At 38.4% G+C, this 13,129-nt stretch overlaps 1 protein-coding gene across 14 annotated transcripts in view; it reads right to left on the bottom strand.

The window, feature by feature from the left end:
- Positions 1-690: 690 nt before the first annotated feature.
- LOC131106493 (protein unc-13 homolog B-like) overlaps positions 691-13,129 on the bottom strand; it is a 56,961-nt gene continuing 44,522 nt past the window's right edge. For 3 of the 14 annotated variants that reach the window (XM_058055809.2, XM_058055791.2, XM_058055743.2), the window contains 20 exons: positions 13,039-13,107; positions 12,868-12,957; positions 12,304-12,441; positions 12,099-12,229; positions 11,837-11,922; positions 10,932-11,058; positions 10,747-10,843; positions 10,504-10,647; positions 9,967-10,044; positions 9,796-9,873; positions 5,866-5,954; positions 5,623-5,769; positions 5,106-5,229; positions 4,977-5,030; positions 4,819-4,896; positions 4,488-4,635; positions 4,290-4,346; positions 4,045-4,137; positions 2,979-3,138; positions 691-2,422 (listed from right to left, as the gene is read on the bottom strand). In XM_058055809.2, coding sequence (XP_057911792.2) covers positions 2,137-2,422; positions 2,979-3,138; positions 4,045-4,137; positions 4,290-4,346; positions 4,488-4,635; positions 4,819-4,896; positions 4,977-5,030; positions 5,106-5,229; positions 5,623-5,769; positions 5,866-5,954; positions 9,796-9,873; positions 9,967-10,044; positions 10,504-10,647; positions 10,747-10,843; positions 10,932-11,058; positions 11,837-11,922; positions 12,099-12,229; positions 12,304-12,441; positions 12,868-12,957; positions 13,039-13,107 — 2,274 coding nt within the window. In that variant the 3' untranslated portion in view covers positions 691-2,136. Of the gene's footprint in view, positions 2,423-2,978; positions 3,139-4,044; positions 4,138-4,289; positions 4,347-4,487; positions 4,636-4,818; positions 4,897-4,976; positions 5,031-5,105; positions 5,230-5,622; positions 5,770-5,865; positions 5,955-6,319; positions 6,341-6,440; positions 6,456-7,578; positions 7,815-8,591; positions 8,660-9,424; positions 9,473-9,795; positions 9,874-9,966; positions 10,045-10,503; positions 10,648-10,746; positions 10,844-10,931; positions 11,059-11,836; positions 11,923-12,098; positions 12,230-12,303; positions 12,442-12,867; positions 12,958-13,038; positions 13,108-13,129 lie in introns of those variants that run through there. The other 11 variants (XM_058055818.2, XM_058055800.2, XM_058055750.2 and 8 more) reach the window with 9 other exon arrangements.

Consider the following 13,129-nt stretch of genomic DNA (forward strand, 5'->3'; position numbering starts at 1 on the left):
TGCAAATGTTTCGGTCCAAGAAACGTTTAATCCTCTTTTCTCCTCAGTTACTTTTCTCTTTTTTCCTTTGGGATCCATGGCGCATCAAACAGCCACCTGCCTAACACCCCGCCCTGCTGATACAAACGTGTGTCGCAGGCTATGACGTAAATCTTCGTTGACAGAAATGTTGAAATGTAAGATTTACTCTACACATTTTTACAGCATTGGAAAACGTTAGGAATTGTTGTGTCATGTTTGTCCTCCTACAGAAACCATATTAATTCATTCATTCAAAATTCATTTGGAATTATTTTTGCATAATTTTCAGCATGTAAAACTAAAATTACTGTCTATACATTTTATGTTAAAATTGGGTGTCTGGACTTGGATTAACATTATTCTCTATGAGAAAACTTGCCTTGGTTAGAATCCATTTTGGTTTGAGTTGGACCTTCTGGGAAGGATTAATGATGCTAACCAAGGCATTACTGTCATTGAAGCTAATTTACTGTACTGTTTGAAGAGTCCCGCAGGCCACATCAAAATACATAAATAAATGCATCCTTCTTTGCAATTCAAACCCAATTGAACAAAAAACAAGAACAAAATTAACTGAAAAGACAAAAGATCTCTGTGAACGACAAAACTATACATTTCTCAACTTATACTGTACACATAAAGCAGCTGAGCTGATTTACTGAATGAGGCAATTTGCACTTTTTTTTAATACTCAGGTACTTTATAGAAAATGAACTGGAATGTTTACATTACAGCAACATGTACATTGTGACAAAATAACACAAAAATACAATTATTGACATAGTGTACTTGTTAACTCTTGAAGTGATGACAGCCAAGTTTGTAAGACTTAACAAATACAGAAGACATTTCCATAAAAAAATGGCACAAGGAGCATGTACAGTATCTTACATAATCTACTCTATTCGGTTTCTACAGGGTGTTAAAAAGACAACTCCTCCAACAGTGTGGTTCTCATATTGCAAACACAGCCTTCTTCTTGATGGCACACAAGTGGATAGTCGTATTCATCACTTTAAAATACAGCTCTCAACTACATCGTTTGCAAGTCATTAAACATGTTAAAAATTCAAGGGAACATATGATTTTTAAGATAAAGAAAGAAAAATCCCATTTGTACTACAAGCAAAGATAACCATAAAATGAAAATGTAATATCACTTGGGAAAAATAAGGAATATAAGAATGGGCAATGAGGTAGCGACCCTCAGAACACAGGCAAAAGTAGGATTTTTATAAGGTTTAAAAGTTTTCCGTCACAATAAGGCCACAGAGAATGGAGAGAAAAGAAGACGAGTAACAAATTCAAGCTGGAACATTCATAAAGATTCTGGAAATCATCAGATTTGTCGTTGTTTTCCCATTCATTTAATGACAGTCAGGCATGGATGCTTTGAATTTGCCACCCGTCTTTATGTAAACCATAAGTTTTGCACAAGTCCAAAATGTTTAGAGTTTTTTTTTGGAAGAAAACTTGATACTAGATGTGTATATTCTTTTTTATATATATAAATAAATAGTTAAGCATCCATTTAACAGCAAACACTAACCTGTCAGGTAATTGTGAGAGTGGATGTTCAATCTTTAAAGACTTGTAACCACTTGTAACACTGCAGCAGCAACAACTGTGTAAATTCACTCATGTGTCTTCAGGTCCTAGACACAACCAAAATAAATATTTGTATAAAAAATAAATAAAATGGATGGGCTATACTGTCATATGGTTGACATCATTCAACATTCTTAATGGGAACTGAGTGCATCCATATGGCAACAAGGCACACATATAGCTCATCTGTTATTTAAAGTAAGTGGTATAGATATCAAGTATCAAGTACCTAATCTGGTAATACTTGATGCATTAGCTCCACTTGCGTTCCATACAGTTACAACCAAGCCCGTCAGTTACTATGTATGGGACGAACTAGATTGTATTTTCATCACATTTACACGACTTGATTGGAGTCAGTCACAGTTTAAGGACTGTGGAAGGCATCAAACACAATGGCCACAGGCGGGGTATGATTAAGGGCAACTTGAAACTGATGGAGTCGAGGAACAAAGTGTGTATGTGAACTTTGTAAGGTTCCACCAAATGGTTATGGAAACAATCCCCTCATCTGCCCTCCTCAGACGATCGTGTTTCCGACTTAAGCCGCACAAATTCCTTGGCCACGTCGTCACTGGAACGCTGTGACAAGATCCGCATGGCGGTGAGGCCGGTGTCATCCATGTGGATGCATTGAGCAAGTGCACACCAGCAGGCACAGTTGCTCTTCTCCACGATGTCCCTTAACTGGATCACAGTCAATCCCACCACACGGTCCGCTCGTCCAAAGCAGTAATCTTTGACACACACTTGCAGCTCGTAGCACTCAAAGCCGTCTTGGTTGCCCAGGACGCTGTGGACAGATGCAAGATGTAGGATTATGCAAACATTTAAACATAAAAACATTTAACCGTAGCAGTCCAGAGCAGATTTTGGCTGTTTTATGTATATTTGTGTCTTTACTTTTATATTTCGCTGAATATCTTGCCTTAGTTGTTTTTTGACAATAACAAAAAGTGACACTCATTCAATATCAGAAATATTGTGTAGTGTCAATGACACACGATGTGCGTCTCTGCATCAGGTGGCAGTGTTGGCTTACCCACCGCTCCCATTCCCTCTGCAACCAAACAGCCTCCAAGGATTTAATTGATTGACAATTAAACAAAGCACATGCATACAAATTACCCATATGCATGATGATACAATTGATGAACAGTATTGATTCTAAATCTGGTTTTAGGTGACGGATTTACACCACAATTTATGCTAATTGGATGAATACAGTGTGTGCTTATTATTCACTTATTAGTGAACTTTTGAAACTACATTATGTCTCCTAAACGACACCAATGAAAAGGAAAGCCATCACCATCCCGACTTATTTAAAAAGCGATAACAATACTCACAAGTGGAAGGTCTCATTGAACTTGGGAGACCAGCTGTTGTTTTTGGATTTGGTCTGAAATCGACGCTTCTTGTCGCTGAGGTGAGGTCCGATCATGGTGATCTCCACAAAGGGTCGGAACATGCCAGATGTCTGCCATTTCAAATCAGTGGCTGCAACAACTGCATGTGTAAACAGAGAGCAACACGTGAACACAGGGAGGAGCATAGCTTGAGGGCACGCAGATGAATGTTGTAAATGGGACCTATTATGCTCATCTTTCTGCCCTTTGTATTGAGTTGTGGACTCCTATAGAGCAGCTACACACAATAACCAGCACTTTCTAGATCTTCCTGAATCTGCAACTATTCCAGCTGTATTTCTTTGGATTTCATGTTTCCTGCAGAAATTGTGTTTTTCAATGTATTCCGCCCACGCCCCACCTCCAGGCATGCCCTCCGCTCTGGTAGACCCACTGATTGTAGTGGGAAATGGCTATTAGCAACTCTAGACTCGGTGAGCTTTGAAACCTCTCTCTCTGTATGCATACTCTATAATGCTACACAGACAAGCACTTTTGTTCCATGACTTACACAAAATAAACACAGTTAAGACACTGATAAACTGTTACTTAGTGCTTAGTGCTTCTGAGTCTTCCACATGACCAAGTAACATTGGAAATGCAGTTGACAGATGAAAATATTTTTCTTTTGCTGCCTGATGTTTTCCTCGTTAGGAATTGTAAACAAATGTGTCCCTTACACCTGAAGTAACACTTCCTGGGAGACAGTGCGGACACCGTAAACAAAGAAGCAGCGATTGGGGGAAGGCAGAGAGTGTATCAGGCCTACAATGTACGCCCATATAAGGAAGCCCCTAAATCTGTGACATCACAAACCGCCAGTGTTCTAACATCCTCTAAAACCAAGTGTTTTGAGCCATAATATCAAGCTTCTTTCAGGGCTCACTTCCAAATGCGCATATGAAACTTTGGCACCGTTTATTTAACACAAGGCAGAAGAGTGGAGAAAGCAGAATAGGTCCCAATGTTTTAATACCACATGTTGGCACTTGGTGAGTTCTCTGACCTTTGGCAGAAACTTTGTGTTCCCCACTTTTTGGATGAGTGTGGAGCTCAACCTGGACAGACACCTCACCAATCGGGTTGGACACATTTATGCCTATTTGGATGCAAAACTACAATTAGCACATTCATTACTTAATTCAAACTGCTACGTAAGAATGGGAAGGATGCATGATGAGGCTCTGTTAGTTGTTGTTTACCCACTTTAGCAGCATGCAAACAACAAGTACATAGTAAAATGACACCTACCCCTGCTGGGCTGTATTTTTTCATTGGGAGTTAATTTAAAACCCTTTCCATTGTGCACTGGCACAAACGCAGCACAGGAGATAAAGAGAAGACAGCAATATCTCGTCACACATTCCAGCACAAAATATGCAGAACACTTCACAGTGCCCTCTGCTGGTGTATTGTGGTAAAGCTGGCCTTTAATGCCCTGTTGCTTACCTTGTGCGTGTTGGGTTGTCACAAAAGTCTTGATGAGTGTGTCAGTGGTCTGAGTGTAGAGGGAGAGGGCGTGGCGGAGGGAGGACAGTTCAGCACTTTTCTCCAGAAAAGCCTTCTTCAGACCATTACCACCTGCGTGGAAATATTGCTGCAGAGAATAAAATCACAACATTGGTATTCATATAGAGCTCACTTAACTTACATGTATTAACATTTAAAAGAAGTTACTAACATTTAACATTTAACAAAGTTAAAAAAAAAATCTTAATTTTGAGCCAAATTAAACTATAAAAGTTTTTTTCTTAATGCAGTTATGTAAAAATCACCTGACCTTGATCGTGTCCAATGCCACATCCATAACGGCACACTGTCTGGGAGACAAGCTCTTTGCCTCCCCTGCCATGTGATCCTAAACAAACAGAAACGTTTGAGCCATTAATACAGAAAAATCCCCTCGCAGCGAGTTTGTGTATCACGGATTTATAATACCTTGAGTTTGGAGAGTTGACCTAGTTCTTTTGCAGCAGAGAGTATGTGTGCTCCCTGAATGGAAAACAACTTCTATCAAAATTATCCTTGTCATACCATCTAGAAAGAGATAACAAAGTTTCGACTTACAAAGGTGTCATTGCCCTGGGGCAGGACTATAGTCTTCTCCAAGCTGGTCATCACAATCCTCCATAGCTCCTTGAGCACACGCTTCAAAACAGTTTTCTCACATATGGTGGCAAACAGCGTCAACCTGCAGAATCAAGAACATGTTCTGGAGTGTGTCGACACTGATACAGTGGAAACTCAGTTTTCATACATCACGGTTTTTAACAAAAATATGTCTTAGCTATCATACGATCAAAGAGTTCGTCAAACTAGTACGTTTACCTGCGTGTTGTTATGTTATGCAGTTCAATTGTTAGACTGTAATACCTGATGTAACCTGCAGATGTACTCATAAGCTCAGTGTGCTGCAGAATGTTCTTATACACTATATTAAAAAGTGCATGTATTTTTGTTATTATTTTTGGGTGACGGAAAGGATAATTTAATTGACATAATTTCTAATGTGATCTTTCAGAACGTATTCATGACAATAACCAATGTTAAACCATATTGTAAAAGGATGCATGTATGCACTTACTTCCCATCCAGAAAATCCATGAGTGGCCGTAGCATGTTATCAGAGTCAGCGTCCACTTGGTTTTTGGTGTTAGCATTGAGTGGTCCTTTTATCTGGTATAGCAGAGATGCCATCTGTCGCATGCAGTCATTGATGCGGCTCTGGAAGCTGACAGTTCACACGGAAGTCAGCGCAAATGCACATGGAATCAACCGTGTAGCCTATGTACTGTGCGTATGGGCTGGGGTGAGGTGGTAAGTGTACCTGTTGCCAAATGTACTGCTGAGCTCATCCAGCACGCTGTTCAGTTTCACCTGCAGGTTGTTCAGCAGGTCACTGGCCTCAGTGTCCATCTTTAGAACAACAAGAGGAATACATGAGAAAAGGCCAGCGTAGTCTTAAATTAATTCAAGGAGACACTGCAAAGACATACTCTTCCAGTTTCCACAACACACGTAAGTAAAGTACATTTTGCAATAATAATAATTATACTTTAATTATATATTACATAAAGGAGTGCTAACATTGATACCCAGGCATAATTTTATTTTTTTAATTCAATGACTCATTGAGAATGAGAACTGAGAAAATGCCAAAGGAATTGGCCATTACAATCCCTTATGGCGCCTTGTTGAAGGGTAATTGGAATGTTTTTTGTGTGTTTTTTTGCAGGTTGATTCAGGGACAGAAAGGCTGTGGTTTATGTTGAGATTCTTACCTTTTCTACTGGAATATCCATCTTAACGTGGTGGGAATTTATGAATAGAAATACAATCAGCAAGTAAATAAAGAATAATCATGTTGGAATATAAATATGTGTAGATAATATTGACACCCACCTGCTCCCTGTCAGTCTATTGCAAGGATAGTTGAGAAAAAAACACAAATTAAGACAAGACAAAAATAGCTTATAAAAGGAAAAGAGAGAAAGGAGAGGGGAATGACTGATGGCTTAGATGATTGTACTGAGTTCCTTGTCAAAACTGCATGGTGGATTAGTTGTTGATGTATTGATAATGGCTGTGATGTTGCAGGAAGGATACGGAACACGGTTGCACAATTCAACCCTCATTGTAAACAATTTATTTTCAAAATATAAAACACATAAATGTCCAATTAACTCATTCAGTACCAAATATGTAGTTTTTATAAACCTGAACGCCTGATCTCAATTACATATTATACGTATATATTATGTTTATATATATATATATATTTTTTTTTTTAATATATTTTTGAGCGAGAGGCAAAAAGACGTGATGACGCAACTCTCCACAAAGGCATGTCACGTCAAAGCACTTTTAAGTCGTAAAAACGGTGTTCATGTGAATGAAAAATCACACTACAGGAAGGAAGAAGTGAGAGAGCAAGGAGGAGTGTAGCGTGCAGAAGGTTACACATAGTAGGGATATTTTAACATATACACATGCGTCCACACACGTATAGTTCAGTTCTAAATGTAAACATTGTAAAACAATCCCTTTTTGTATTGTTTATGCTGTGGTATTAGATATTTGAGCTGTCATCAAAGCAAAAACTATTTGCGTCAAAGTATGATTTTACAAAAAGCTGTTTTTTCTCCCTGAACTGATATTTCCCCGAAACTTACCTATGTTGTACTGCTGATTACTAAAGAACTAACAAAGGTAGAAACTTTTTTTTCTCATGAAAGACCGGAGGCTAACCTTTATTTTGGTAGGACCAAGTTTATATAGTCAGACAACACAATATTCTATGTGCCTTGAAAGATCAGTCAAAATCATCTAAAATAGGAAGCACTAAAAGGGTTGTCTTTTAAAAAATGGCTGGGATTGAATTACTTGAACAACTTAAAAAGTGCTTGTTTTGTTGGCTTACAAGTTTTACAACTTTGCAAATAAATACAATTTACACAGCGGGTTGAATAATTTCGAGTGCAACTGCAGGGGGGGAGCAATTCAGTGGAAAAATGCGGCTCCATTTCAAACTGCAACAAACCTCAACCTGAATTTTGTCCCCGTCCTCCCCGATTTCCTCTTCCTCTTCCTCACTCTCCTCAAACTAACAGAGGCGATGGAAAAATTGTATAAATCATGTTTCAGTCTCATTGCCATGTACTGAGTTGAAATAAATACTAATATGCGTTGTTGTGTGAGTAAATACAGACATGTATCAAACATGTTTGCATTTCCAGTACATAAACTTGCCTGACATGCTAGCATTGTACTGTTGCACTATGGGAGGGAAAAACAAAGCAAAACATTATGTCTTGTCTAAAAGTAATAAATAAAAAAAAAAATTAAATGGTGAAAGCCTGAATAATGAGGAAAATAAATAACATTAATGACATTAAGTCCCTTTTAGTTAGAGACAAGTCTAGAAATTGCACAACATAAACCTAAACAACAAAATATGAACTCCGAACAGAAAGACATTTATAAGGGGCAAAATATTATCTCAATTATATACCACTCCACAACACTGACCATACCATCTACACTAATGTGAAAAAGTGTTCGCCCCCTTCCTGTGGTGTAAAAGTAACCAACAGTAATATATACGGTGGTGGTAGTGTGATGGTCTGGGGCAGTTTTGATGTTTCAGGACCTGGAAGACTTTATATGATAAATTGAACCACGAAATCTGCTCATTGATGATCTGAAGTATTTAACTGTATATATAAAAAAAGAAATCAGGAAAAGAAAAACACTTTTTCACACCACCACCAAAACTAATCCTTATCTTTGTAAAGCAGGAATTGTATGAGTTCATCTTGACATAAACTACAAAAAACAGCTAAATCCTACAAAACAATAATTTCTCTCATACAACTTCTTGTGATGGATGAAGGGATTACATTAAAGGTCTTGTGACTTGTACTGCACATAGGTTCAGTGTGGACATAATCTAATAATGGGAGATGGCTATACTAGTAACAAACTGATCTAAATTGGCTACTGTTTAGTCTAATCAGCACTAAAAAATACTCTTCTACAACCCACAGTACCCACCAGACTCACTGCTTCCTCATTCCCAGTTGCCACCTGCTGTCCAAGCCACGCAAAGTATGGATACAGAGCTAATTAAACCTCTATGTGATATTTGTACAGTAGATCCCAGCTATTTGTTACTGTTGCATTCTCACACATGAATAATAATAAAAAACAAATTAATAAAACAATTGAGATGCCGATAAAAATGTCTATATCGACACTCAAACAAAAACAAACAGGAGGTCACTAAACTAAGTAACTAAGTGTAGCACTAAATATATGATGGTATCAAAATATATACATACTGTAAATGCAAACTAATATTATTTAATATTATTTTATTACCCAAAAACCATGGTGGGTAACTTTCTGTTGTTGAAATGTGCGGCTATGCTTCCCAGCATGCCTTGTGGGTTAATAATTTCTATAAAATAGTATTATTTTGCATGTACCTGCATAATAGTGGGTAAGCATCTTTTTCAATCCTCGCGTAGTACATGTGGTACAGCTATGTGAAGTAGGCATTTGGATTAATAAGCTCCTGGTGGTTTGTGACGTGCATGTACGGGTGTAAATATCAAGTTGATTCACTGCATATGAAGCAAGTTGAAGTTTACCTCTGACCCAGCTCAAGCTTTACCAACGTAGGACAAATGAGATGGCTTTTCTACTAATAAAGTGCCTAATTATGGAGGGGGAACAAAAATGGTGGCGTTTTCCCATGAATAAAAAAAATCTGATTATAAAAATCTGCACATAGGCAGGCTGGTGAAAGCTGAGCCTCAAATATGCGGGGATCCACTGCATATTAATTCAGCATGAATTCAGGTCTGATAGTGATGGAACCCTACCTCCTCCTCTTCTGCTTCCTCCTCTTCCTCCTCCACCAACTCATGTTGCTTTAAATGTGAACACACGTCTTGAAATTTAAACTAAGCTCAACAAAGGCGACTAGTTATTGCACTTACTAAAACATCTAAGTGGGATAAAGGGGAGGTGCGATAATACGGAGAATATGATGTCACTAAGTCTCAAAATCTTCTAGTCTGATAAGAACAGGGTCAGTATAGATAAGCAGCAATGCTATCAATCAGTGACACTATCACATTGATTGCTACCTCACCAGTACTATACATGCCGATGCTTCCACTGTGGCAATCTGATACATACAAAAAAACACATTTGAATATCTACATTTTATATCCAGGCTGTTCAAAATTACCTGTTGGGCACCCATGCACTCAAACATCTTCTCCAGGAGAATCCGCAACTGCTGCACATTATTCATGAGGACACAGGGCTGTATGCAAGAATACACAAGTGATGATGTGTTGAGATTACAGTTAATGCGTGATTGTGAAGATATCAAAAATTCCCGAAGATGGCCACTTACAATCTTCTCCTTGTCAATGTAAGAAGGAAAACTCTTGGTAAGAATGGCACTGTACTCTAAAAGTACTTTGGCAATGGTCTAGAAAGATAAGGGGGAAAAAAGGAGCATTACAAGGACATACAATACAAATAATTCCCACATATTCACTTCATATTCTCCTTCATGCAAGAAAGGAATCCCAAAACACAAACTACTGCTGTTTGATATTTACCCTGCAGGGATATTAGACAACTGGATATTTCTCCTTAACTTTTTCAGTATGAAAAACATATTTTTACATTTTTATAATCACAACACACTTTTTTGCTCCCATTTTTCATTAGCTTTTTATATGTTCCCAACAGTGTCTCTCTCTCAAATATTGTTCACTAATCCGTCTACATCTGTTAATGAGTATTTGTGATTCATAATACATCCACCTCACAGATGTGGCATATCAAGATCCTGATTAGACAGCACGATTATATATTATATAGGCTTCATAGGTGTGCCTTAGGTTGGCCTCAATATACCGTGGTGTAGTTACACAGGGGCTACCTTGGAGAAGCGGCGACTGTACTGTGCCATGACATTTGGGTCAGGGCATTCCAGTTTCTTGATGATCTCAAAGCTCTGGTTAAGCTGGGTAAAGATATCCACCACAGAGCATGAGAACAGAGCGTGCTCAGATGTTTGCTGGAACTGAAACACAAATATTTGGAGTGATTTTAATAAAGTGCATCTGTAAGTTTTCATGAATGTTTTTGGATGTTCCATGTGTGAAAATGACGTCACGCTTACCCCGTCTTTTTTGTCTCTTTCGAGTGCTCCATGCATGAATTCCATGGATACATCGTCATTTTCATCCAACCACTGCAGCACAAACTGTAGGAACCATCTGTAGCAAATAAACAAATGTTTTACCTCCCCCGACTCTCACCAAAACCTTGGATGGATATGAATCCATCAGCTTTTTGGTTACTTACGATGGGTAGTCTGGAACAACATCCTTAAAGCTCGGTAGCTCCTTGACATATTCGTTATAAAGCCACTTCACTTTAAAGTGCAAGTTCATGTAGTCAGTGCTCTTACACAGTCTGTGTTTCTCATGATCTGGAGGGAGAAGACACACAACGTGGTTTTATTTGTTGTTTGTACTGGCGAGGACACAAATATAGAGTTTAAAGTATGCAAATAAAAATATATCCAGATGGTCTTTTGTATATGTATGGGTTCCATTGCTGAAACGGCATTGTAAGTCAAGTTTAAGATTCCAAACATGGAATCAATGTTGGTCAGCATTCAATTAATGGCGATGGTAATGTGCGACACGCGAGTACAGTAGTTCTCGTTCTATTTGTACATATGAATAACAGTATATGGAAGTGCGTCGTAACCACATAATGTCATAACATGGAATGTCGTGAAACAAGGACTGCCTGCAAGTGAAATATACTTGAATGTACAAAGATGATCAGTTGTGAAGAGCCATTTCAAGTTGCTTTAATTTGAAACATGTTTTCCTGTGATGGTCCAAATGGGAATTTATCTCAGGATAATGGTTGGCACCCTATGGGGAGCAGTGCTGCATTACTATGTAACAGAAAAGTGCAAGGACACTCCTGGGAAACATAATAAGCCTTTAAATGCCTGCAGAATTAATCTTTCCTCCATTCTTTATTGTTGTAAAATCTTTTCTAGAAGTGAACTTTTCCTTCCCCTTGCTTCCTTTCTGTCATCTTATTAGTCATAATGTCCTAACACAGGGAGATTTGTAGTACCTCAGATGAGGTGATGGAAAATCCCATTTATCCGGAAGGAAAGCAAATGTGTGTCATGATATAATAAACCAGACAGGTTAATTTGGATGACCAACTCCAGCATCACTTACCGTCCATAGCATACTTTGTGTCTTGTGCAAATAACGTCCACATGACCTCTGCCGACACCTTCCCTACATTCAATTCTTGAGGAAACCTGCAAGCAAAGTAATAAGAAATTATTATAATCTATAAAAAGAAATACGCTCAAATGGACGTCCCAATTTTAACACATCAATACTGTATCATAAGTCATTAAAAGTCTTGAAGATAGATAGATAGCTTTTCATCAATTACCCCCATTGTATAATAAGTAAAGGCAAACAAACTAACTGGTTCAACACAGGTGTATAGGAGTTCCTGTCCTCGTCAATGATGGAGACGATGAGCATAATGAGTTTGGGCCAGAAATCCAAGTTCTTGATGCTTGGACCCTGGTCCTCCAGAGGTAGTTCTTCCTTGTTCTGTATTAGAAATTCCATTTGAGTGCAACTACAAGAGTGTATCGCATAGAGTAGTAATACTATGAGCAACTCACGGTGTCCACAGGCTGGTACTGTCGGCTGTAGAGTTCATTACAGTTGTTGAAGATGTAGTCATATGTGGAGTTGAGACAGGCCTTGACACAGTCCCTCACAACCTGACTGGCTCTGGGCGGAGACTGTAACTCCTGGACCTGAACACCAGATGGAATTATCAGCACTATTTGCACCATTACCATGTTCTAGTCAACAAGGTCAGATGAAATACAATCGTCCCTCGCATTAATGCAGTTCAATTATTGCTCCCTCACTATATCACATTTTCATGATGTCAAGTCTGACATGAAGTTTAGAAGAAATAAATTTGAGGTCAACTAGTTAGCTCGCTAGCTTACGAGTTAGCGGGCCTCTCAATTTGCTGGTGTAAACAATTGCGTGAAAAGATGACTATGGAGGTGTTATATCATTTCTACAGGGCTCTCATAATGTTGAACTATTGTAATGTATAAGTTTTCTGTGCTCTCACTACCCAAATATAGAATTTATTAACATTGCATCTTATATTGGGGACATTAATTGTCACGGTCGAGACAACAAGGGACAATTGTGTTATTCACTACCTTCATCCTGAAGAATGTAATGCTGGTTAGAAGATCCACAGTGGATTTTAAATCCTGCAGGCGGTCCTTGTTACTGGCAGGAAAGTGGTTCTAGAGAAGAAAAGTTTTTTTGATTTTGGTTGGTTTGTTTTTGATTATGAGGGTTATTGCAGAAAATATAAATGGTCTTACTCTGTACGTAGAGAGGTCAATGCGCAGAGAGTTGTGCAGTTGGTCTAAAAGCTTGACAAATCGTTCTTTCTGTAGAGGAGAGGTCGTAGAG

Source organism: Doryrhamphus excisus, linkage group LG10, assembly GCF_037039965.1.
Source record: "Doryrhamphus excisus strain RoL-2023G ecotype Guam linkage group LG10, RoL_Dexc_Guam_v1.1, whole genome shotgun sequence".
Taxonomy (NCBI): domain Eukaryota; kingdom Metazoa; phylum Chordata; class Actinopteri; order Syngnathiformes; family Syngnathidae; genus Doryrhamphus; species Doryrhamphus excisus.